Source organism: Salarias fasciatus, chromosome 23 (genome assembly GCF_902148845.1).
Source record: "Salarias fasciatus chromosome 23, fSalaFa1.1, whole genome shotgun sequence".
In the NCBI taxonomy this organism is placed as follows: Eukaryota; Metazoa; Chordata; class Actinopteri; order Blenniiformes; family Blenniidae; genus Salarias; species Salarias fasciatus.
This window is the reverse complement of record NC_043766.1, coordinates 12,570,019-12,596,410: the sequence shown is the minus strand read 5'-3', so window position 1 is coordinate 12,596,410 and position 26,392 is coordinate 12,570,019. Positions and strand designations below refer to the sequence as shown.

The 26,392-nt window shown below is 40.5% G+C and overlaps 1 protein-coding gene across 5 annotated transcripts in view; it reads left to right on the top strand.

Annotated features, from left to right (window-relative positions):
* pde4ba (phosphodiesterase 4B, cAMP-specific a) overlaps nt 1-26,392 on the top strand; it is a 147,275-nt gene that overhangs the window by 111,675 nt on the left and 9,208 nt on the right. For 3 of the 5 annotated variants that reach the window (XM_030082377.1, XM_030082378.1, XM_030082379.1), the window contains one exon: nt 14,450-14,562. In XM_030082377.1, coding sequence (XP_029938237.1) covers nt 14,450-14,562 — 113 coding nt within the window. Of the gene's footprint in view, nt 1-14,449; nt 14,563-20,476; nt 20,716-25,426; nt 25,890-26,392 lie in introns of those variants that run through there. The other 2 variants (XM_030082380.1, XM_030082381.1) reach the window with 2 other exon arrangements.

Here is a 26,392-nt window from a genome sequence, read left to right as displayed (position 1 = left end):
AGTCAACACACCACTCTTGATATAGAAAATGATCTCTCCAATATGATTTTATGTACTGCTAGTTAATAGATTCTGCAACTACTAACTGCCTTCACTCTTATGGATATTTTTAGAACTATATATATATATATATATATATATATATATATATATATATATATATATATATATATATATATATATATATATATATATATATATATATATATATATATATGTTGACTTTATAGTATTGATGTTTCATTGGCACATTTTAATCAAAACTCAGTAGTTATTTGAAAGAAAAGCTAACATGCAACAAAGGTCCACAAGTAAATTTGTTATCTCCCATCCATCCATCCATCCATCCATCCATCCATCCATCCAAAACCCACACATAAAAGCAGGGAGAACATGAAAACTCAGCAGGAAACAGAGACATTGTTAATCTGCAGCGACACGACTCACCACTTTTGTGTCACGCCAACTTTCATAATGTTACTCTTTTAGAATTGCAGTACCATTTCGGGTTTAAAATTCTTAGCATCTTCATTTTTCTCACAATTATGAAAGCAAACTGAGTTTTGGGCTGTTTGTCAGCAAGCGTGTCGTCACCCTGAGAATCATCCACTCACGTCAGCCTTGTTTAGCCCTCAATGTCAGTCCTGATGTCAGTTACTTACCAAATTGCAATTCTTCCACATCCGGTGTCAAACAGGCTGATGTGGTAATGGGGCACAACTTTAAGTTCTGTTAATAAAAGAGGAAAATTCATTTCAGAGTAGAGCTCCAATCAAACACATCTTAAACCTTGAGTGGTGTTTATATTTTTATTATTCAGCCAGTGTTCTTGAGTCTGCTGGAGCTGCTGCATTTTGGAGTTTTCAGCTGAACATAAAAGTTTTTCCTTAAACTGCTCAACAGATCTCCCTTTATCCCAATTAGAAACAATATAAACCGCATATGTAATTGTTACATATTCATGTTCACAGCTCCTCCAAGTTTAAGAGTCAGTAGAAAACCTTTAAACATGTAGGTCGGTTTGATTGGTTTGCTTCATTGTTTATTTTTTGACTGAGAGATCATTTTAAAAACTTTTTTCTAAATGACGATGATGATGATGATGATTATTATTATTTTTATTGTTGTTGTTGTTGTTGTTGTTGTTGTTATTACAAAAACAAGTCACAAAGAGAAAAGAATCATCTAAACATTATTTTTATAATAAGAAATCTTTAAATTCTCATTTCATATGTGGGCACATACGTGCTTGTTTTACACCTGAGAAGTTGCAATCAAATATTCAGTTAATGTCACAATGCATCTTACAAAGCCAAGTGTGTTGCGTGAAAATATGTGGTTTGCTTTGTATTTTGCATCACGTCACACAAATCTGCAGCACTTCCTTTTTTCAGAAACAGAGAACATGTCTTCATAGAAATGTGGTGTAATTGCTTTCAGTTTGGCTTTCTGCTTCCTGTTTCAGCTACGAAAACTAGATATTCATATGCATTACTTGGCATTAGGGTTTGTTTTGCAATGCTGCAGTTAAACCTTCAAACGTCTGCACGAAAGTAATGTCTTTGAGTGAATGTGCAGCGTCTTTCCAGATACTCGTCAGTCTGTCATTTGACTACTGAAGGCTGCGCTAATGAATATCATGTGGCTTAATGCGAGTTCACCCTGAGTCCGCTCCAGTGGTTGTTTTATTTTGGTTTACCAGAGTCTGATTCCACATCAGGTTTTAGCTGTGACCAGAGAGAGCGAGAGAGAGAAGAGAGAGAGAGAGAGAGAGAGAGAGAGAGAGAGAGAGAGAGAGAGAGCCTGCTCTGAAAGCTGGAAGCATGCAGTCTGCAACTATTTGAATTATGCCATTGACGTCAGCACAGTCATAAAGTAGACGGTTGCCCTTCCCCTGAAGTATTCCCTTGCCAGCAGGCCTGTTCAGCTCTGTACAAATGGATTCAAGCTCTCTGCTCCACAGACAGGCTCTTTTGTTTGAGTATTTGCGAAGCTTTTGGATTACACCCCCACTCCCAACTTCCTCGCACAACTTCAAAAACACCATCACTGCGTTGAACGGCACAGATGAGCGACTTTTTAAAATCAAGTCACTGACAAAATTGTCCACTTTTTATGAATATTATTGCAAGGAATCACCATGATTATTGTCCCATAAAAGACAGTACAAATGATAGTTAGTTGGGATGCAAAGTTTGGAGCTCATCCAAAAGTCTTTTCTCATATCGGCGTTACCACCCTAAATGCCCTGCATCTATTTCGGCTGTTGCTGAGGAGAAAGGTCCCTGTTTCATCTTGATTCAATCAGGAAATTTCATTAAGTGAACAGTCTTATGTCAACATAAGTCAACAGCACAGTCAATCTTAACTTGTATGCTCACCCATGTCGATGGTCTTCGTTGCCTCAGTGTTTTTCTATGTAGGTTTAGAGATGCATGCACACACACTCATGCACACACACACACACACACACACACAGACACACACACACACACACACACACACACGTAATACTCACGCATTACAAGGAGGGATACTGTTTGAGGTCATTTGAGGTTTGCTTCAGCTGGTTTTCATATGTTAACAGAGACATTTACCCGTCGTTGCACGCAAACCTGTTCATTACAGAAGCCCTCTGGTGGATTTTCCTGCCCCTCTCATCAAGTCTGCTCCGTCTCGACGCAAATCATCTGCAGTTGGCTCTGTTTCAAGGCCTGCACTCTAAATATGGTCAAGACAATGTTAATAAAACAGCCGTGTTTTTCTTGAAAACATTTCAACAACAGCTGGAAACATCTTGGGACAAAAAAGGTCCTTTGCTTAGCCTTTGGAAATAATGTTGAAGTCGGAAACCATATAAATCAAGACAGATAAAAAGAACCTTTTAATGTTCAAATCAGCTCACCGAGGTGTTTTTTTTTTTAATGTTATTTGAAATCGAATGTGAAATAGTTTTTTATACACCTCAAGAAAGTAGATTTTGTTGACCCTGTATACATATTTTGATTCATCTGTAGCAATATAACATATTTACATTTATTGAGACAGTTTAATACTGTCTCCGTTTTCACAGGACCTTAGGATTTCATAGTAACATTCCTGAGGTTGATTGATCTTTGTATCCAGAAAGGAGTCTTTTGTTAAGTTCTCCTCATTTCACTCTACTCCACACCCCATCTGCTCTTTGAACAGCGTTGAAGAGCTTTCACACGCAGTGAGAGAGACCCAGGAACTCTCCTCTCTCTATGGACACAGGCGTGCTTTCAAAGATGTGTAAAATTTAACCCTGTCCCTGCATGAACGTTAACGGCAGTGTATCTCATGGGAATGTTGGAATTAACATGATGCAGTGTATATTGTAATGTGTTGTTCAACACCAGCATAAGTCAAAGTTACAGAGAGAGAGAGAGAGAGAGAGAGAGAGAGAGAGAGAGAGAGAGAGAGAGAGAGAGAGAGAGAGAGAGAGAGAGAGAGAGAGAGAGAGAGAGAGAGAGAGAGAGAGAGAGAGAGAGAGAGAGAGATTTTCTATATTAGACAAATAAAACAGAATTCATAATTTGTGATACCACAAAGTATAAATTGTCACTGTTGGCATCATAGACGTGTATATTCCAGGAAAGAGGTGGATAATAATCACAATAATTAATGGTGACAAATGATGAGTGCTTTAATGATCATGTGATAAGATAAGAAGTCAACAAATAAATTTGATTTTTTTTTAGGATTAAATAAATGGCTAAGTGAAAACCTAGCAAGTAAAATTTAAAGAAAAAGAACGACAAGACATGCATACAGTACAAATACAGTATATACATATATTTAAGATATAAAATGATTTTAATGACATTACATCCACTTAAATTTAAAGAAATACATAATTGATCCTTGCTGGTTTGGTTTCACAAGAAGTCATGGAAAAAGAACTAGTTTTAACTTGAGGAAACAATGTTGTAGTTTAGAAAAATCATTAAAAAAAAACATTATCAACCAAGCAGCCTTCCAGCTATTTGACTTAAATGTAGATCATGATCAAACATTTTCTTTTTTCTTTTCGACTGCTCTGAAGCTGAGTCGGGATCAGCAGCAACAGCCACTAAATATTGTCCGACTCCTCCGGATCATCTTAAAATCTCTCCTCACCTCTGAAGTCCACCACCACACCAATAGTAATCCGGACTCCACCAGATGCCACTTCAACATATGAAAGCGAGAAGAAAAAACTGTATCGCCGGTGACAGAAGTTTGGCGATCTGGGGTTCATAGCTCTGATCCATGCTAATCAACTCGGAGGGGAAAATGCCAGTCAGCATGACAATGAGGCCCATTCAGTCCAATTAGTGATGGTGCTCCCAGTGTGGGAGTTCAATTCAGGTAACTTGGACAAAGCCTGGTCTGTTACCGTGTTTGTGTGGATGCGTTTGTGTGTGCGCACAGGTTTTTGAATGTATAGGAGTGTGAGTGTGAAGCCATTGTGAGAAGTGAAGGCAGAAAAAAAGAGCATGTGAGAGCCGGGAAGATTCTACCCATACTGAGAGAGCGAGTGCAGCTCAAGGGCAAGTCGCCGGCTTGCTCACAGCGTCTGTGAGCAGAGCTGCTGATACACAGCCCATTTGACGTCTGTCTGTTTTATCAGAGTGATAAAGAGAGATGTACAGACCAAACTAGAAGGACTTTTACATCACAAATCAAGCCGCCAGATAACAGCGCGCTCTCCATGTAAGAGTCTGAGAGAGAGACGCCACAGGCCTCAACCTTCAAACCTGCGGTGTCCAAACTATGAGCTCAGTTCACTTGTCTCTATTTGCTCCTCGCATTGAGCTCCCACATACGTAATTCACGCTGAAACTCAGTTTGTGCAAATAATGTACACCGTGTGATTTATGTGTTTTTGTTGGACCATTTGTTCCATTTGTCTAATGTGTGGAGCTTGAATTGGTGGCAGGATAAAGACTCCACGATGCACTGTACTGCCGAATCGTGAGGCACGATTATTATCTGTTTGTGTGACTGTTTTTGGGCTGTGGAGTTATCAAGCTAAATTAAATCTAATGTAAAGAATCAAAAAATGATTGAGTTTAAACTCAATCATAGTACAGCCGTAGGAGAAAAACTGATATACCTGAAATGCACAAAATGATGCAGATGTCATTTCACATTGTAATTGGAAAAACAAATTGATTAACTAGAAAAATGAAGGAGCACACATAGATTTCCTCTTCATCTGTACTAACCATCACATTATTTATTGAGAGTTGTCTGAAATGTGATGACAAAGCAAAAAGTGATTAAGCGAAGACATGTTTTAAGGCAAGATAATGGGTGAATGAGGGTCATTGTCAGACTTACGCAAGTCGCGGCTTGACTTATGTTGGTTGATTGAGTTAGGTTAGGCAAATTAATGCACTTTAGTCATTGGAAAACACCGCCCTGTGTGCTTGCGGGCACGTGCCCGTGTTTCCCCTAAAATAATTGTTGAACACTTATTTTGTGCATTAAATTTTCAAAAATATTACAGGGATAGGTGATATAAGTGTCTGAGTTTACATTAGGGCGTGAAAGAACTATAAATATTCCAGATTGTTCTCTGTATTTGGAGCAGTAAAGAAAAAACACTCAAGGATTTTTACTTTAAAATCATTTAACTCTCCCAAAACAACCCAATTCTGCTTAAATTAGGCTGTCTCCCATACGCACTATCAACAACAACATGAAAAACAAACTCTTCCAACGACAGACCATTTTCTCTTCCCACCTGGATTCATTCAGTTTATTGAACTCAGCAGTGAGTCTACTCTGTTATTCCCCTAATGATTCGGCAAGGGATCTTGCATCACTGTTCACCCTTTGGGAGTCTTTCCTTGCTGCCAAGATTTATGGGTTTTTTGCATTGGTTTCCCACTGAGATCTATAGTAAATCAGCCAGGAATGTGTATGTTACAGCGAGGACAAGGAACATTATGTCCAAAAGAGGGAGAGGGAGACGAGCAAGCAAAAAGCAATGAAGAGGGATGTCTAGCTCTTGTGATCACTAACACATTCATGGTCCTCACATGTGATCCCGTCAAAGCAGTTTTTGTTAGACGCTCTGTGCCCAGGGCTGAATAAACTTCAGTATAAATGCGAGCAAAAAAGTCAAAATAAGTCACACGTATGAATCTTCATGGCTGAAATTGTTTATTCATTTGTTCCAAATGAATGCAAAATATAATTGATGTATATTTTTCCTCCTCTCTTCCTGAAAACAGTGCACTTGAGGGAGTTTCCTAATTCGGCAGCCCTTAGCCAATCTGACTGATATGCAGCTTGGTGGGTTTTCGTCTGTTTATCAAAAACCACACTAAACTCAGACATTGGTTCACACTGGTCAGTGTATTAAAAGCACATACAGTGTGGTAGGCTACAGGAAATGTCGATCACATCCAAAAACAGACCTTCTCCCAGAATATGAAAAAATGGATATTAAATAAAAAATTGCTTGGGTAAACATTTCACGGCCCTTTCAAGAGACATTTGACAGCAAATAATAACAGCCTCGCTTAATTCAGTCTTACATAATAAACTGACATCAATTATATACTGAATATCAACATTTGTTCAAGTGGCGTCTGCTAATATGCACTAGTAGTTTTGATGCAATAGGTATGAAATTGTCTGCATTACAACACATCATAATGTCTCATCTGTGAATCTTAAATGTGTCACTTTCCTGCTTTTTCAAAGTCGCCACATTCAGAAGTCCCCCGTGTGTTTTACCAGCATTTTGATTTACAGATGTACCCACTTTTTTTTTTTTATCTCTATTAAATCCTGTTTCTAGATTGCAAGAGAAAGTCAGTTCTTTATTTATCTCCCCTCTGTTTAGAATTTACAACCAGGGGGCAAACGAAAGCCCAACAGCATCTACTGAGACATTAGTATCGAGCCTCACTGTAAATCAGATAAATGAAAAACAGACATCTGATGTCATTTTGTCGCTTCTCAGAAACCAGCTCTCAGAACCGTTTCAACCCACAAATGTCTCAGGGTCGCTTAACAAGCCTCTGAAGCCCACAAACATCCCACCACCAGCACAACCACACAGTTCCCCTGCTTTTACCAAATTCTTGTCACTGCCAGATCTGTGCATGTGAAGTCGTAATTCGGTTCATAAGAAGTGAGAAAGCAGTGCTGCAGCCGGCCCTTACGACTCTGGTTTTCGTTAGGAAGTGTTGTGTAACCTCAAGGAGGGTTTCAGATCAGATCATTCTCTGTTTCTTGTAAAGGAAGACATGCAACTATAGAATCTCACTCTTTCTGTTGTTTAGGTACCCAGCAGTGCAGCCAGCACGACCACGTCATAGTCTGGTTTCTCTTCACACGTGACGTATTTACGTTGGTTCACTGAAAATGTAGCACGTCATTCTTAAGTAAGGCCAGTGGTTTCATAATGAGTTCTTTATAATCAATAAATCAAGAGCAGACTCTAGTACTGGTGGATGGTGGTGGTTGTAGGGGGGTGGAGGTGGGGGATGAATGCAGTCGAAGTTACAAAAAACATTGTAGTTTTCCTGGAAGTTCGAACAGCAAGTGTTTGACTGGAAGATTTCTCTTACGAATCTCACTGGTGACTGGCAACGAGTGGCCCTGTTTACATGGGTCTAAAAATCCTCCTTATATCAGGGTTGTGAGGTCAACCGGCTTGTAAATGCCCCATGCAAACATATAAGTGGAACCCATTCAGTCTGATTGGAATCAATTTCTTAGCAGGTGATAAGAGGTAGTGCGTACGTGTACAACATGCACAGAAACCACGAAGCAGGAATTAGGAAAGTCAAAAACAAGCAGAAGAACTAGACAGTGATTGAAAAAACTTTTTAATAAAAACCCTGTGAGAGCAAACACTTATTAAGAGGCGAGATGGCTGCAAATCACACAACATGGAGTTGTTGAAACAGCTCGGCGATGGGCTACCAGTGGACCGCCCACAATCGGGCAACGGGTTCCAAATTGCTCGCTATGTTGCGAGCAAGCCCACAGCGGATCACTACCGGGTGGTTTATCACAGAGATGTTTGAACAGTATTTGAGCAGCAAATGAAAACACACTGGTAGGCACTGAAAGATCAGAACCTGAAAAGTGGAAGAGAGACTTTTTGTGTATGTCACAGATACCGTATAATCCACTTCAGCTGGTGCCCACGTATGCCAAGACTGAACATGGATTGCTTTATTTAGTGTACATGCATTTTAATACAGTTGTTTTCAGTTGGATTGAACATAAACTGGGCCTGTGTCTACTGTGTGGTAAAGCATCTTGAAGTCCCTGATCAAGGCCATTAACCATTACCTAAAGGCCTTAAATATATGTATTAAGGCTGCCTGTGATTTGACTGTTAAAAAGCAAAGAATCAATAATGCGTTGTGCTGAAATGAAAAGAAAGTAGTTGCTCAAAAAAAGTCATCAAACAGCCACACTGTCGTTTTATCTGTTGACTGCTGTTACTGTGCCCCCGAACCCCCACCCAGCCCACTTGTTTTGCTACATCCACCATGAGAGGCAGGAAACGGTCTCTACCCCCATGAGATCACAACAAATGCAGTCGTCTCACACACAGCCACGCACTAACACACACACACACACACACACACACACACACACACACACACACACAGGCAGTTATGACTGCCACTTACTGACGTCTCTTGGGCAATATAGTACTCAAATAACATCCGCTGGGATGAGCGCGCACCTGCAGCAAACCTGAAGTTTGAAATCAATACATAGACAGTGTTGGTGAGTAAAATGACAGTGGAGTTTTAGATGAATACATATTCAGGAAGTTGTCATGAGCAAAAACATAAATAATAAAATTTTTTTTTTGTTTTGTTTTGTTTTTGTTTTTTTTAATTGAGCTTCTGTTGTTTACTCCATTAGTGGCTACTGTTGATGACGCTGTGACAACTACGTCACCTCATGGTGTGCCAAGGGAGCAGATACCAAAAAAGTAGCACCAGGTACTTTTTCTCAGTGGAAATGTACAAAAATGCAAATAGAGCAGAACAGAGCTGAGTAGGTCTCATCAGTCAAAATGTGGCATTACATATTACAACAGGCTTGAACGGCTGTTAAGAACACTACTTGCCGACACACATATGTTTTTCTTTTTTCTTTTTTTTTTCAGGTTTCAAATTTGTCACCACGGGGGCAATTTGTAGTTCTTTGTGAAAATTTTGATCCACAGTGTAGTTGATACTTGCTTCAAAAAAAATATAAAAACACTAAACAATAGGAGAAATATTGTGGGAAGGCAAATGAATCCTAATCCCATTAAACCTAATCCCAATTAAACGGGCTTACATGTGACTCAAACTGTAGTGGGTTGCATGATGATCCCAAGGCTGCCTGTATTTTCTCATGTTTAACCGCATGATTGCACAAATTGTTTCATGACATCAACTCTAACTTTTCCAATATTGCTGACAGTTTCATATATGTAGCCCTGTGGTCCCCTGCCTCTATGAGCTAATGTGAGTTTTTGTTTTGTTTTGTTTTTTCTTGGCCTTGTGAAATAAATGCCAGTGTAGCTAACTGAATCCTTTTTATATGAAATGACAAAGACTGCTGAATTCATATCCCTCTTCAACTGCCTGTAGTCTGTTGGCGCTGCCTCTTGGCTGGAAAGTACATGTTTATATGTTTGTGTGTGTGCGTGTGTGTGCACACTGTAATGAGTCCTTTCAGCAGATGTGTATGTATTGGCTAGCCTGCATGCTTCTGGACTATAGCTGAGTACATGTGTTTTCCTGTCCGTCCCTGCAGGACATACATTATGTGTCTGAATGCTGATCAGAGAGGCCCTTGTGTCAGGGTGGAGACAGTGGAAATCCCCTTGTATAGTTAATAGTGTGTGTGTGTGTGTGTGTGTGTGTGTGTGTGTGTGTGTGTGTGTGTGTGTGTGTGTGTGTGTGTGTGTGTGTGTGTGTGTGTGTGTGTGTGTGTGTGTGTGAGTGTGTGTGAGTGTGAGTGCATGCGTGCGCAACTTTGACTTTTGAATGTCTTTTCCCTCCAGTCCATGTGACGCTGTGATGGACAGCCGTAGCTGAACTAAATGTTGATGAACAGCAAGTATGTGTAGTTTTTTCTCTTCTTACAAATAAACATAAGAGAACTTGCATGTTTCCTATTCAAGGGTAATTTGGGCTTGAAGAACAAAAAATGCAAAATGCTGCTTTTGTCTTTCACACACAAAAGATAAATCTTTCTTTGCAGTGCAAGTTAAAATGCAAAAATGGAAAAACAAATAATCTGCTTCTCGAATTTGTAAATGCCAGTAATTTAGTCTCAAACCCAACACAAAACAGCAAGTCTCAGCTACCATTGCAGTTTGTAGCACCGCACTCATTGTTTGGCTACAAAGTTCAGAGAATAAAGTAATAAAGTTATGTTCAGTCAGATGTTTTTGTGATTGTGACAAATGCTTTATAATTGAAGAGCAAAATCATTCTTACATGTTATGATTACAGCCATCCATCCATCCATCCATCCATCCATTTATTCATCCGTAAACACACACACACACACACACACACACACACACACACACACACACACACACACACACACACACACACACACAGCTCAGTGTTGAGCTCATAGCTCCTAGTTATTTTATTTGGCTGATCTTAAACTATGTCTAGAAATGGAAGGAAGTGCTGCTGGTGCTGGCGCTGATCGCCGGTTGACCAGGGATCTCAGTAAAACTGTTATACAAGCGTTACAGTTAAGTGGATCTGGCACCTGTGCAGAAATTTGCCTGAGTTTGTGGAGACCCATAAGAAGTTGGCCTTGTGACCAGTTTGAAGTCCTGACTCAGTGAACCAGATTTTGAGACCCAGATTTTCCGTTTTTTAAAAGCAAAGCCCTGAAAGTGGTTTAGAGCTCTTTCTAGCAAGCAGGTTTTGTGCAGTCTAACTTGGACGAACACACAAAAGTTGAAATGCTCAAAGGAACTCAGTGAGATTTTGTTGACATTCCAGTTATTTTATTTTCCTCTGATATTTATCACTAATTTTTCCCTTCCTCTAACAAGCATGTATTTTAATTGTGGAATAAAAATGGAGCACACACAAACTATCTTGCCATGAGTCAGTCGTGCTAACCATTATGTAAACATGCCAGTGCTTCTCGTTTTGGTCGATGTATTTTGTAGATGCATTGCTTCATCTGTTGTTTTATGTATGCAATTTTATCATGAAGATACCATTTGAAGTTTTTGATTTTCTCATTGAGGTTGAGGAGGGACTTGGTGTTAAGATGGGTCTGTTGTCCTTGACTGTTGTACTGCAGAAGTCATCTGAAAGAATATTTGACATATGGTAAAAAAAAAAAAAAAGGGTTTCATATGAATATAACCCTACTGTAAGTTAATATGGATCAGGCGGCATTAAGATGGAAACTGGCTTCAAAAAACTTTCAGCTTTCTGAATTGATATGTGATTCTTAAACATTATTCAAATAATTATTTATACAGATTTAAGTAATAATTTTGTAAAATGCAGTGGCTTCTCTTCTGTACAAGAGAGTTTTATCCTCTGCCAAGCCCTAAAAGTTCTCCAGGCTGTCACTTAATGTTCCCAATGAAAAGAAAAACCACAGACCTCTGCTTCTGAAACCTTAGATGTCTCAGAACACACTCCAGTTTATTCCATAATAATTCTCAGACATTTGTGTTTGTCTGAAGTTTGACATCGCACATGTCGGCAAACAGGCCAAAAAACCAGTCCATAACCAAAACAGTTTTTATTTCTCGCCGTCCAACCTTAGTTTAAAAGTTCAAATAGTTAAACTATGGCAAGAAGAAAGTAACTTTCTATGCTCTTCAAAAACACAAACTCAATTCAAAGATGTTGGAAATACTGGAAAGCAACATCACGCACAAGTGTGAACCTTTTTTCAACATCAGAGGCTTGTGGCATTAAAATGAATACACTGACATTCTCACACACACATACATACACACACAAACACACACACCCCTTTTTTTTTCACCTCATCAGAGTGAACGAAGGCTGTGGGCATAATGCCAGGTGCCTCTCATGTTTGGGAGAGCAAACAGGCTCGTGGCTTTGATGGCGAGGAGATCAGAGCAGGGGACACATTCTACGTGGCCGCGCTAAGGTCACTGCAGTGCACACCCTGCTGCCATGTTGTGCTCTGCAGCTAGGAGACCCGGAGTATACACAATACACGGGCCACAGGCATGTGTGTGCACGTATGTGTGTTAGTCCAACCCTAACAACCGACTCACAGCACGCCCCTTTGCTTTCCAAGATGAACGCAGTCCAGTCTTGACGTACGGTTGTGTAGTTGTCTGAAAACAGTTAAACCACAGGAACAGGGTCGGAATACTGAGTCTTAGTTAATGCAGAAATAATATAAGCAGTGGTTTAACACACTCTGTTACTTATTTTTCTCTGGTCCCTCGTCACAGTCAGGCTTTCATTACAGCAGGAGGTTTTCCCGACAGATATTTGAATTTGACTTTGACCTTAGTCTTTTGTAGAACTTCATTGGATGCCATTTAAATCTTGTAGAGTGCCATGCATTGTTTCCATCTATTATCAACACAAAATCATTTCTTTGTTTTATTTTATTTTTAACATAAAAACAAAAAAATGACTAAAATGAAAATGAAAACTTAGCATGCTAGGGGAAGTGCTAGTAGGGAAGAGCAGAACTAGAATTGTTAAATTTTACCCTCTTCACTCAATATGTTTACATTCTGTGACTTTGTTCAACCAATCATTTGCCCATAAACTTAAATAACTTTGAAGCAAAGAAAACACACAGCCAACAAGGTAGTAAACAGGTTCATACACAGAATGAAAAAGACAAAACAGCAGCTTTAAATCATGATAAATTAACTTTTAATACTCCCACCACCTCAGCAGACTCAAAACGCTTTAGTAACATTCACAAATTCACACTCATAAACCAATGGTCACTCGTCCATCAGGAGCAACTTGGGGTTCAGTGTTTTCCTTCAGCGCACATGGACAAGGCACGATTAGGAATCAAACCGTGGGACTGGAATATGGCCTGCTCTACTCACGGATCCACAGCTGCCCACATGCTCAGTTCAGCAAAAATGGCTAAAATACTTACTTACACAGTTTTAGGAATCAATCTGAACTTTTTAAGTTGCTTTGCATGTCTTCTCCTGCCATCACATGAAGGACAGATTGTCATGTTTAAACTTTTAAGTTTCTTTTAGCATAAGAATATGCATTTGAATTCATTTTCATTTGATAAGTGATAAAAAGAAGAACCACATACTGGAAATGTAACTGAAAACTTAGACACTTGATGAAAAATAATGAAAGTTAAAGTTCTATATTTTTCCATATTCAATAGCCAAAAGCTACAAAAAGTATGTTCAATCAAAAGACAAACCAAAGACAGTTAACTAATGATGTATTAGAAAACAAACGGCTGGATGTTGTCAAATGAGAAATATTTTGGTCGGATAAGATTAAAAAAAAAAAACAGTCTCATCCTCTTCCTGTTGATTTCTCATGTGTGGCTGCATGGTTTGTGATCTGGCCTGCATTTGCACACAGACTCAACTGCTGTGGCCCAGACTTCTAAACAGCCACACATGTCTTTTTCTGCAGCTGCTATCATTTTTTGTGTCAGAGCAAAAATGTCAAATGTTCTCAGTGTTTTGAGGAATGATTCAAAGATTTTCCCATCTTTTTCATGTGTGGCTCCAACATGCAAAGAGGAGCTCATTAACAGGTTGTGCCTCATCTTCCTGGTGAACATCTTGATTGACGGTGTCTGTGTTTGGCTTTTGTTTTTCTTCAACCGATGTAAGTGGATATAATGTTGATTCATGTTACTCTGAGGTAATGTTTAATATAAGAATGTATTGATGTACTGTATATTAATGAAGTGTATATATGTTCAACCTAACCTCGATAGATTCACAATTTTTGGGAAAGTTTGGGCCTGACAGACTGTGCTTGTCTGCACAAGTTCAGAAGTGTTCGTGTGTTTCATTTGAGATGGAGCTAACATGTCTGCGTATGTGGCATCAGTAAGGAGTGGATGGTTTGCTGCTGAGGGGGATACTTTATGTAAATGATCTGAGGTCCTCAAACTGGGTGAAGGGGCTTGTCACACACGAACACGCTCACGCTCAGCGAGGTCAGGTCCTATATGTCCTCTGCTCCGCTGACAGCTGCGAGTCGGCTTTGCCACAGCTACACCTCTTTATGATGAAGGAGCGCTGCGGCCGAGCGACACCGGCTCCAGACAGGGAGATTCCCCCTCCTTAGCTGCAGCGCCTTCAGTCACACCGGGTCGGACCCGTTGGTCAGCGTTACCTGGGAGTGTCCAGGCAGCGCTCGGGCTCCATGTGTGCTGTGTGTTCTGACCGAGTGTCTGTGTGCCGGCCATTTGTTGACAGATGAGGCGTACCAGAAGCTGGCCATGGAGACTATGGAGGAGCTGGACTGGTGTTTGGACCAGCTGGAGACCATCCAGACCTACCGCTCTGTTAGTGACATGGCCTCCACCAAGGTAAGAAGGGCCTTGTTGTTGACTGTTTCCCCTATTTTTATGTTTTTCATGCAATCTGTTCTATCGTTGTTTGAGATCGTTTGAGATTGTTTAGACTGAAGTTTCCTTTGCTAGGAAGGTTTTTACATATATCCTGAGGGGAGCATCGTCCCTTCATCACAATAATCACATAAATGACAGTAAACTGAATCCATTGACACCATGGCAGGGATTAGGTTGACCTCCACAAAGTCAGGTGTAATATAGTTCTGTACATGGTGCATAAGGAGGAGAGTGTTTGTTTGCAGAAGCTGCAGGGACCTTTAAACAGTTTTAAATGCCTTATGGTTAAATGTGAATAGATGCTACCATTCACTGATATCAGCCTAAACTGACAGGAAGCTCCATGTTTGCTGTTATTTTGCCTAAACACAAATCACAACAGCATGTGTGTGGTTTCAGTCTTGGCCTGTTGTGGCACGCTTTATACCTTTGTTGTCAAACATGTTTCCCTGTTTACTGAGTAGTTGCTTCTTCTGCATCATTGAATGTGAACATGAATACGATTAACTTTTAAATCATATTCATAATTGACAAAGTATAATTTACTGAAATATCTGACCTGAAATATCAGTCATTATAGTGAATGTTACACTTGTGTGATGGAGCTATGTTTGTGTCATTACTCTTATAGATGTATAACTTATTACAAAACTTGTTTAGTTTACATGATCAACGTCACTGTAGTTTCAACAGTGTGTTTCTTAGTAGGAGCTGAAGTTCAGTTGAGACCCAGTTTTATTCATGAAATTTTAATGTAATGTAAAAATTAAAAATAAACATATTTTCATTATGATTAAAACTCTGGGATGGAAGCTCTCTTCCTGGTGGTTGCACAATATTGACTAGTTCAGCTTATTACAATTAGTTACGCTTCTTCAGTACTCCCATAATTAAATTTTTTTATTGGTTGCTCAATGGGAAGATAGTTGAAGCAGTTCAGCAGCTCTTGTTTTATTTTTCCAGTGGGTTTTTTTTTTCTGTCTTATAACACCACAACACATAAACACACCCCGTAGACATTCAGTATTCTTTATGACTGCTTGTGAATGAAGTGCAGCCAAGTTTAATTTCTTGAGCTTACATAATAAGCCAAGATGGTGGCAGAGCAAGCTACCAAACTTTGTTCAACATGTTGATGTATTGATCCTTCTCTGTCAATATTTAAAATAATGATTACCACTTGTTCTTCAAGCTTGAGCAAGGCCGACATGCTTAGTGTTGTCTCATGTCATATGACTCTGCAACATTTATCAAAACAATATTTTCTGTCATTCTCTTTTGCAACAGCGGTGAAAGTATTGAAAAGTAGCTCCTCCTGGTTAATGTCAGCTCACTTTTTGTGTATTGTGGCCCAATGAATTTCAAAGTGTGAGAGGATGGGCCATGTTGGTATATTTTTCTGATGGATGTGTTCTAAGTTTCAACAGAATGGCATATCTAGACTAATGAAATATATTTAGTGAACAGAGGTTCACAATGTGCATAAACAAATTAAGTGTCTGACTGCCTTTCTGACGTATTATATTTATAAAAGTCTAAACAAGACATCACAGTGAATTTAACCTTTGGCTTTAAAATTTCAGTCTGTTCATTTGCAAGCGAGTGATGTAATGTTTGAGGGACCTCAGCTCAAGACTTTTGGAAAGACGTTGTAAACAATATTTTATTGTTTTGGAAATGAGGTAAAATGGGGAACAAACATCGAGTAACAGAGAATACTGTGTTAAAACTGAATTGGCCGACAGTCATCATTCAAGAGGGCCAAGAGCAGGTCTGCACTGGGTGTGAGTGTCACCAACATTTCAAGCCTAATGGCTGATGCTTCTTCGGGTGGGTTAACAATGTAGTTGTCCACTTGGCAATGAAATGCGTGGATCATAGTGTTTACAGAAGTCAACTGACTTGATTGCTGTTGGAGATACTGAGTAACATTACACCTGGCATTGTTTCAGAGGTCGTAGAGTAAATCACTCTCTGAACTTGTTCAGTGACTCAACGCTTCATACTGAGTCTGAATTGTGAGTTTTTGCTCTTTCGAGTCAAACTCCAGGGTGACAGCTGTGAGCAGCAGAGTTTGAAAACAGCCTCGTCATGTGAGCCAAGAGGAAAATGTTGTTATTTCTCATAAAACTGGACAACAGGATGTGAGGGATCCCACAGTGGGTCAAACATAATAAATTAAGAAAAAGGAAAAAAAAAAAAAAACGTGTGTGCGCGCGCTTGTGTGTGTGTTATTCATGCGGACCCTTGAGCAAAGTGACTCTCTCTTCCTGTCTCCTTCCTGATTCCTGCTCTCTTTGCAGACGACAATAGACCTCCCATCATCGCAGTTCGGATGGTTAATAGTCGTGTTTATTTATCCCATTGCTGTCGTCATCAGGACACACATCAGGCACTCATAGTCAGCTGTACTGGTTCCACTTGAGAAACACGAGGATGACTGAATCGCTGAATAAATACTGCGATAAGCATTTAAACAAACAGACACTTGGAAAGGAATCTAAGCTTTCTGCTGACAGGCTGACACAGCAGAGACAGGAGAGACGTTTTATCCATTACAACGGGATGGTGGTCCTATGTTCCAGAATATAAAATGTCTCAACACTACAGTGATCATTGTGGCATAGCTGGTGATTTCAATTACTCAACTCATAAGTTTCACAATCGCAGAGTATTTTGACCGTACTGTGGCATGAATTTTCTGTAAGTGGTGTCTGACAAGCCTCGCCAGCTACTGGAATTTCCAAATATCCCAATGAGGGAGTGATGAAATTATGATTTTGTCATCCTTTATGTCTTTCATTTCTTTTCAAAAATACTGAACTTACCCCTCAAGTTGCCAAGATAGTCAAAAGGTAACAGAGTGCAACAGCAGTAAATGCTGCCATAGCTCCATTCAGGCAGAGGGCTGTCAGGGGATCATTATTATCGTTGTCATGAGGTGGCACCGTGATGTAGCGGTTCGCAGTCTCACCTCACAACCTCAAGCCCTACATTCTCTTCTGGACTCCAACCCTTCTGTGTAAAGTTTGCATGTTCTCACTGTGTCTGTCTGGGTTTCAGTGCTGCTCCAGCTTTTGTCCACATGTTAAACTCGAGTTGTTATGTGTGTCTGCATGTGTGTGACTCTCTGGTAGATGAGCACAACTTATCTCGGCTGGATTCTGCCCTTCAACTTTGTTAGATTCACTAGGCTGCTAACCGGGCAAAAGCCATATTGACATGTGCAGCAACGAATTGCTTCACATGTCATTCTGGGATTTCACTCGGTGAATCCGTTCGGAAAAGGAGGGACTTGCTGTAGAACTCTTTGCGTTCATTGGATGGAAGGACACAGTGCACCCGCCTAACCATGTTTGGTTTCAGCCAGTCACCGCAAAGAAAAAACTCTTGCTGATCGTTTTTGAAAGACGCAGTAGAGGATTCATCCAAAACAGATTTAATCGCTGTCGGGACATCCATTTTTTTCGCTAGCCATGCTAATATTATTAGCAGTCCTTCGCTTACTGCTTTCGTCAAAGCTTCATGTCCCGCCCTAAACGACGCGTGATTGGTCCGACCGAAAAAAGTCCGAGCCCGAGCGGTACAAGATGAATTCTCGTGGTGTGTGTGAACAAATACCACGAGAATTCAGCTTGCCGGCAAGGTTACTATGCTGCACCAGTGTCTGATCCTGAGCCTGAAAATTAGTGAGCAGTGTTGATAAAAAGGAAGGATGGTGTTATTCACCCCCTGGAGTTGACAGATGTGACCCAGCATCACAGTTCATGTGAAATTGCCTATTTATAGTCATTTATTCGACAGTATTATGTGTTTCAAAAAACTGTCCATTGAGAACGATGCAAATCAGCAGTGTTGGACATTAATTACACCACACTGGTGTGTATCACATATGCATTTTTGTACTTACCCCCTATTAAAAATATGCCTGTCAAGTGAGTAAATGCACCGCGACACATATCCACTTTGTAAGATGTCCTTCATCATGTATGCCTGTATGCGTGTGCTGTGTATGCCAGCTTGTGTTGGACTGTGGATCACTAAACTGACAGCAGGCAAAACCCTATCATGCCTCAGCTTTTTTAAATTTATGTTTTACTTTGTGCTGTTTTGCCACAGTGAATAAAAACAGGACAGCAGCCCCTTTGTCATTTGGGCCATTATCTTCATACGGGGTTAGGTTAGCATGAAAATACCAGTCAACTAATACGTGTCTTACCTGCTGTATTTAGGATGGAGAAATTGCGCTTGAGGGCATGGAACTTGAGTAAGAGCCAGATGAAATGCAGGAGGCTGTTCCTTGTGCCTTCAAGGCGACACTGAGGGCCTGCTGCTGCTGCTGAGCACAGACAGTGTGTTTACTGTCCTGTCTTTATCGCACGGTTGACGTAGATGGATCAAGGTCTGTTGTGAGCTAGAATACACGTCTGTGTCATTGCTGTAGGATGTCTGTTACGTGAGAATAGTGCTTTTATAAGACACTTGCAGTTTAGTGATGGAATAAGATTAAATAGTTGTCAGCACCAGTTAATTTTGTCATTTCTATTTTCTTTTGTTCGATCCACTAAAATATGATTTGCCGCTAAAGATCAATTTCGTTAGGTAGAAATTGAGTAAAAATGACTTGTTTGGTTATTAGGCTTACACACCTTTTTATGTGCCTTTAACTTTTAGTTTGAAAGCATGAGTACAGGCCATCCAAAGAGTGAGCTGTTTTCTTTTGTAATATGTTTTATAGCCTTGATATTATGGTTGCAGAATATATTTATGGCTCAATTTAGTTATCTTAATTATTATATGATTTATACATTTTACCCTGATGAATGACTTAATTAATGAAGACGTGAGGGGAAAAAACAATATCTATATGTGCCAAATCACTTTATAAGACATGTTTTCATTCATATTCTATCTCAATTTCATCTAAATTGAGACCATGGACAGTGTTTTAGAAAAAAGGGAGGGGCATGTATATGGGCAATGTTAGAGCCACCTGTTAACCAATAACACACACACACACACACACACACACACACACACACACACACCGTTGTATTGTGAATGAAAAGTCACACATGCAAAGATGAAACATGCTAAACTCAGAAGGGTCTGGTTTAGAGAAAGAGAAAAGTCTGGGCCAGTGATAATCACACCTCAGTTTGGTCATTTGTTTTTCACCAATCTTTCAAGACAAGAACATCGCCACAAAACATCAGAATTGTTTGTGTAAGAACCATGACCATGATTTTCCAAATGTATCAATATGTAGGTATTATGCTGTGATAAAGTACCTCAAATTCACCTAAAATTTGCAGCTTATTGAAGGAATTACTGATCGGGTGATAGATCTAATGATAGGCATTCTATTATAGCCTCTTAACTGAGGCTGCATGACTTTTCACAACAGGCTCCAAGTTCCAACTATTACAAATAGACACTGTGTTTGAACACTTCCTGTGTATCGTCTGGACTGGAGCTTCAGTTGCTCCTCTGAAAACATGTTCTTCACGATAAACCTTGTACATATGACATAAGGTGATTGTGCTTTCGCCATGTGGAAGCTTTAATTTGGAATAGTGTGTACAAGGACACAAGGCCAGCAGGATCAGTGTGACTTCTTTAAAAAATACCTCTTAACAAAAGAAAAGTAGAACTGACTGTTTCATGACTAAAGTTGAAGGAAATATGCCGTTGTGCTGGTTAAAACAAGATAGTTCGGAGTCATCGGAACGATTAGAAAGATATTGACAGTATAAACTGTGACTGTCGGCTGCAGAAGTTGTGAATAGCAAGGAAGATAAGAGTAGAGGCAAGAGGCGGGACTACCCCATGAGGGGCTGTGTAGAGGCAGAGCTCTGGTTCTCTCTCTCAGTCATTGCTCCATATACACAGGGTGTGAGGTAAAGCCGAGTCAGACCTCACAGCCCTGAAGTGAGTCACTGAAGCTGTGGCGTTTCACAGGCTCCGTACTTTTACTCATGCTGTAGTCAGATCAAGACTTTAACGGACGGCAGGCCAGCTCTTCTCCTGTACTCTACACACAGCACCATGGGCGCCTGCTGCTTTGACAAGAAAGAGAGGAAATTAGGAAAGCTAAATGGTTGGAGAAAGGTGAGTTTTCTCAAGTTTTAAAATTCTTAGAAAGAGTTTGTCCTTGCTCTGTGTGGACAGTTTGATTCTCTGCTTTGTGTGAAGCCGAAATTTTGGTGTTCAATTGAAAATGCCTGAACTTTCACATGCTGCTGTGGAAAACTTAAAAAGCACATGCTTATGAAGTTTATTTTCATACAATCATTATCTGACCTACAGAAAGCCTTGCACTTTTTCAAGAATGCTTGTGCATCATCTCACATGTTGCTGACTTTAATTGTCCTCATGATTAAAAATTCAGCGTGTCTTGTTGTACAGAGGGACGTTTCTTCAAATTATGTCTTGGATCTGTCTTTGTCTTTTTCAAAGTTTTATGGTATTTTCAAATGTAAGTGTACAAAAGCCTAGTTTGTGGATAAGAGTAACATTTTTACAAGATTCAATACATTTCAGATGATTTTTAAAATACTTTAAATGATAAACTTTGTTTTACTCACAAGGTTACAAAGTCAAAAGAAAATAGATGAGTGCCACTTGTTTCTGGTTAAGAGTTTCGTCTTGTCCAAACTCAAGGAAAAGGGATGAGGTTTTGAACAAATTAACCTTGTTGTATATCTGATCATGGTGCCAAAGCCTGGAGAATGTTTTCTTTTTTCTTTTTCTGACTGAGGCCAAACACCTTGGGTCATCTGCAAAGAGAGAGAGAAGTAGTGTGCAAGTTTCTTATGCTGCTCAATGCTTGGTTTGTTTGGATAGTGGATGGATCAGTCAAGAAAGTCTTGAATTTTTCCAAAGACTCTGTGGTTTTAATGATGTGAGCATTTGTTTGTTGTACTTTGAAAGTCGTTTCTTGCTGTGCAATGCCAGTGAGCTATCTGGCAAGGGGTGACTCTTTTTGGGGGAAACCTCAAATCTAGTACAGTTTTGCAGCCTGTTATGATTGCCTGTTGCCAAACATGGTGTTGCAGACTACTGACATCCCTCCCTCCTTATCGACTTTTACATCTGATATCCGCTTTTCAATACTTTGCACATATTGGGCACTCTGTCTTACGCAGACACACTAGCATGAGTGTGTGAGTCAGAGGAACTGAGAGGCAGTTTGGCCGTTTCCTCAACATATGCACATTTTGCATGTGGGTAGGCTCTCTGATCTTTAAATGTTATGTCACTACCTGTCCACGCTATTGTATGATGGCGATGGGGAGATAAACCACAGCTTCTGCTGATTTACAGGAAAAGGGAGGAATTACAAAAGTCATAAGCGGATTTTTTTTTTTTAAGTATGAACTAAAACCCTCATGAAGTTTCATTTTTATTGCAGTCACTAGGCCACTTAATCTTGGGATAACTTCGTTTAAAAAAAATTAAAACTCTGCATCTTGATGTAGAAATACTAATATCCACCTTCCGTCTGTAACACTTCACAAACTTAGGTTTCACAGGAGGCTGAATCTGAAAGGAGGGTCAGTGAAAGGAACAACCGCTTTCAATTTCAGTTACCATTTAACTTTGAATACATGTTTTTGGACTGTGGAAGTCTAACTACTGTGTGGAGAACACAGAGAACATGCAGATTTCAAACAAAAATCTCCCTATGCTGGACTCAAACTGGTGAGTGATAACTCATGCGCTCCTGTTTAGCCCAAAACACTGAAAACAATAAAGATATCAGTAGAGACATGCTGAGAGCTTGATCTCACTGGGAGTTCCTTGTTATAATAATGAAGTTTTAAAGAGGTGAGGTAGTTTTAGTTTAAATTAATCAATGGCTTTATGTTTTGCTCTCTTATAGAGTTTTATCCATAAATTGGAAAAGGCCAATGCAGGCCTTAAAGGTCAGTACAGAACAGGTCTCTCCACCACAGAACAAGTGTATTGCACCCACTAGTGGCTCAGAAATACAACTTCGATATGAAACACTTTGGCTGCAGGTATAACAGAATCATTTCATTGTTATTATAATATGTATAATACATTTTCCCATGGCTTCTCCTCCTTAAACACAGATATGTTCAAAATTTACAAATACAAGCGGAAAAATATGTACTGTTGGTTCATAGCAAAATAAATGTGGAGTGAAAAGCCAGAACAAAGAATATTAGTGTAGTTTTATATTTTATATAGAAATTAGAAGTATTAAAAATCCTAATAGTTGTTTTTTTTTAATTCAACATAAATAATATTCTCTTGAAATTATTTTCTTACAGGCTTATATTCAGACCAAATATTACCAGTTGCACATCAGCGGAGAGAAGGGACGATGTATTACAGAGCATGTTGTCAGATAGCGGGAGCCTGTCGAGGCGGGTGCATTAAGCTCAGCCTCGTGTTAGAGGGAGACTCGGTGTCTGCCTTCCTCCCTACCTGTCCGCCTGGCTACCCTCTGCGGTGAGCTGTCTGATGGGATCACATCTGAATGGTGGAGCCCCCTTCTCTTTATTCAAATGCCATGAGCTTCATTCACCTTCTCCTGTCAGCTCTCTGCGCCTTCTGACTGAATCAACCCTCCACTGTAAGCTGGATGATGAGAAAATGTGAGAGTTAAATGTGAGGCGGTGGAGACATGCAGCTAAAAGACTGAGAATGGCATGATAGGAACACAGGTAATAGAAAAAAAACACCAAAAAAATTCATACAGGAAAATAAAGAATAACCAGGGCAGAGTTCAAGCAACCGGAAAATAACAAAGAACGACAGAAAATTAATGAAAAGTGCAGAAGAAAATATAAAAAAAAAAACATAATAATAAAAAAGATATAAAATATGTTGGGATGTGACAGCGAGGTTCCCACTGAGCACTGCATGGCTAATCCTCCTCCAGCGTCAGTATGAGATAAAGAGGCTTCCCCGCTTTTCCTGAATGAGCATAATCAAGCACACACACACAATGAATAGCACACACTTATAGACCATGAATGTACATGTGATGTGTCACCATCGATTGTATAGCCTAGCTAGACATAATAGTATTTGTAGGCTGCGTGCATGCGTGCATACATGTGTGCATGCATGTGCACATGTGCTGAGGCATTCTGGCAGCCTCTAGGGAACTGCAGCTCCTCGACACATTGCAGAGACATCCCTCGCTGTTATTTCTGGTGTCTTTATATTTTATGCAGTGAGCTATTACATAAAGAGCTGGCCTCTCTCTCCCTTTCTTTCCCTATCTTTTTCGTATTTCCTTTTGGTGTCCTTCCCACATGTTTATGGTTCTTTCCCTCAGTGGGAGGATAAGCCGGAGTCCTCTGAGAAAGCTTTGATCTTCCTTTCTTCTTATCGGACTGAGGGGTTCCCTTGGAACTTGTGCCCGCAGTATCTCATGGATTCTCTCTCTGGCAAGTCTGGTTCTTGTTAGGGGAATGCAAGACCAGAATTAACAAATGCACCAAACACGCATTGAGTCAAGCTTCTTTTACAGCTGCAACAGTATATTCCGTGGCCCTGGCCTTGTACACTGCAACAGTATCAACACCTGCTCCAAGCACAGCCCGTCGACTCTGCCAGTGCCACAGACAGACCGACACATTGATGACTGTGTTGCCAAGTGGCAGTCGTGAGAGAAATTGACATGGAAGTGGTAGAGAGTGAGGGATTGATAAAGCATATAGGAGAGGCAAAGAGAGGCAGAATGAGAGATGGTGGCGGAGTTTTTGTGTAGGCGGGTGAGTGGGTGGGGTTTAGCTTTTGCATCTGTAGAGGCAGTGTGTGTGGTGTGTCCTCGTGACAGCTCAGCAGCTACACCACATGTCTGCCTGGGAAGGAAAAGGGGAAGCCTCTCCTGTGTTTCTCTCCTCCTCTCCTCTCCTCATTTCAAAACAGCCTCACACTGGCTGCCTATTGCTGTTGCCATGGCGTTGGGTTGTTGTGGTAATTGGCATACATACATACAGTCCAAGGCAGAGAGAAACCACAGGCTGATGCCACTAAATTGAGGAAAGATGCAATTATCTCCCATATTTCCCATCACTCTGTTTCCCTTTTCATTGCCCTTCTTTGACCCTCTCCTCCATTCTCTACTTGTGTTGTGTTAAAGTACCATCCACACATACCCTATCAACCTCTAAAAATATTTTGGGACATGGGTAATTAACACTTTTATGAGTAGTCCACAATCACTGTAGCACTCAAACGTCAGAAGACAACAGAATGCTTAAAAGAGGGAGTGAAAGAGGAGCGGAAGATAATAGAGATAATAGCGATAAAAATACATCTGTGGTACATTCAGACTACTGAATACGTGCCTGATCCCCCTATCACAGCCTTTGTTGTTTGACTATAGCGGGAGGTGTAGTTATGCAGCTCAATGACATTCTGTCACAATGACTGCCTTCTTCAAATGACTTTAGGAAGGAATTACAGGGGCCTTGCTTTTGAAGAGGATGAAGACGATCTCCTGCGGTTTCTTCACTGGAAATGAAAAAGGAAAAATAGGGAAAGTTACATCTGGACTTTGAGTCTGGTTATTAAATAACAACCACCCGTTCACCCCGTCAGAACTTCACACACACTGGTGTCAGGCTGTAATTAGGGCTCCCCCTTCTCCCCAGTCTCTGTCAAATCATGTGTTCTGACTGGAGTGTGTTGCTGGGGAAAGGGAGGGGAAAGAGAGGAAGGAGGGGGAGCAAGCGCTACAGCAGTGAGAGCAGCGAAGCAAGACAAATCCAGTGGAGGAACCCCCCCTCCAGTCAGATGAGCATCACTGTCTCGCTCCCTCCTCCTCCTCCTCCTCCTCCTCCAGCCATCTCCATCGCTGTTTTTCCCCTCCTCCTTTGCTCACTCCTCCATTATTCATCAGTGTGCTAAGAGTTCCCAGCTCACGGCTCCAGCTGCTGCCGCTCCAGCCTATCCATCAAGCCTGCTGGATCTCCTCTTTTTGTCAGCGTGCCTGGATACTGTGCACACTTTTCCACCCGTCCATCTACCCTCCACCTCCAAGCATGGAGACTCAGAGCGGGCAATTCGCTAGTGCGAGGGAGAGCGAGCCATCGCCAAGCTGCTCTCTTAGGCGTTGAGAAGAAAAACAGAAGAGGAGAGAGAGAAGGATTTTTTTTGGGGATCTTAAAGAATCCTGTTCATCTGCCTCTGTTTTCGTCTGTTGGATTACAGTTCTGGCTTTGTGTAGGAACGAGAAAACAGGGTCCAAAATGCCTGAAGCCAATTACCTGCTGTCGGTGTCTTGGGGTTACATCAAGGTGTGTGGCGCTTATCTACGTAGCTTGTCGGGATACCGCGCTCGTTTCATTGCACCCATCTCTTCTTTGCTGCCAATACTTAAGTTAACATTTTGATAATTCAGTTGTTATTGTTGCTATTCTTGGGACACAGTGTATGCCTAATTGTGCAAAATATGTATTTCAAACACTGCGTGTGTGATAAGGAGGTCTGGCATAATGATATTGTGTGGTTCAGGCTCCATCTTGAGCCCTCTGCAGAGCAGTCTGTGTGTCTGTGTCAGTGTGTATGCTTGTGCACGCGCATGCATCAGTCTGTCATAAACAGCTGCTGCTGCAGGACCTGGGTCTTCATCTACTGTGAAATGCATTTTTCTTTTGTTCATTATACCTTATGCATACATTTTGAAAGTGTTTGCAAAATATGAATCCAAATTGTTGGCACCAAGTGGAATGGCGTGAGCACTGTGGAGATTTTCCTCTTGACATCACTCAAGTATTCCATGCACTGATGCAAGAAAAAG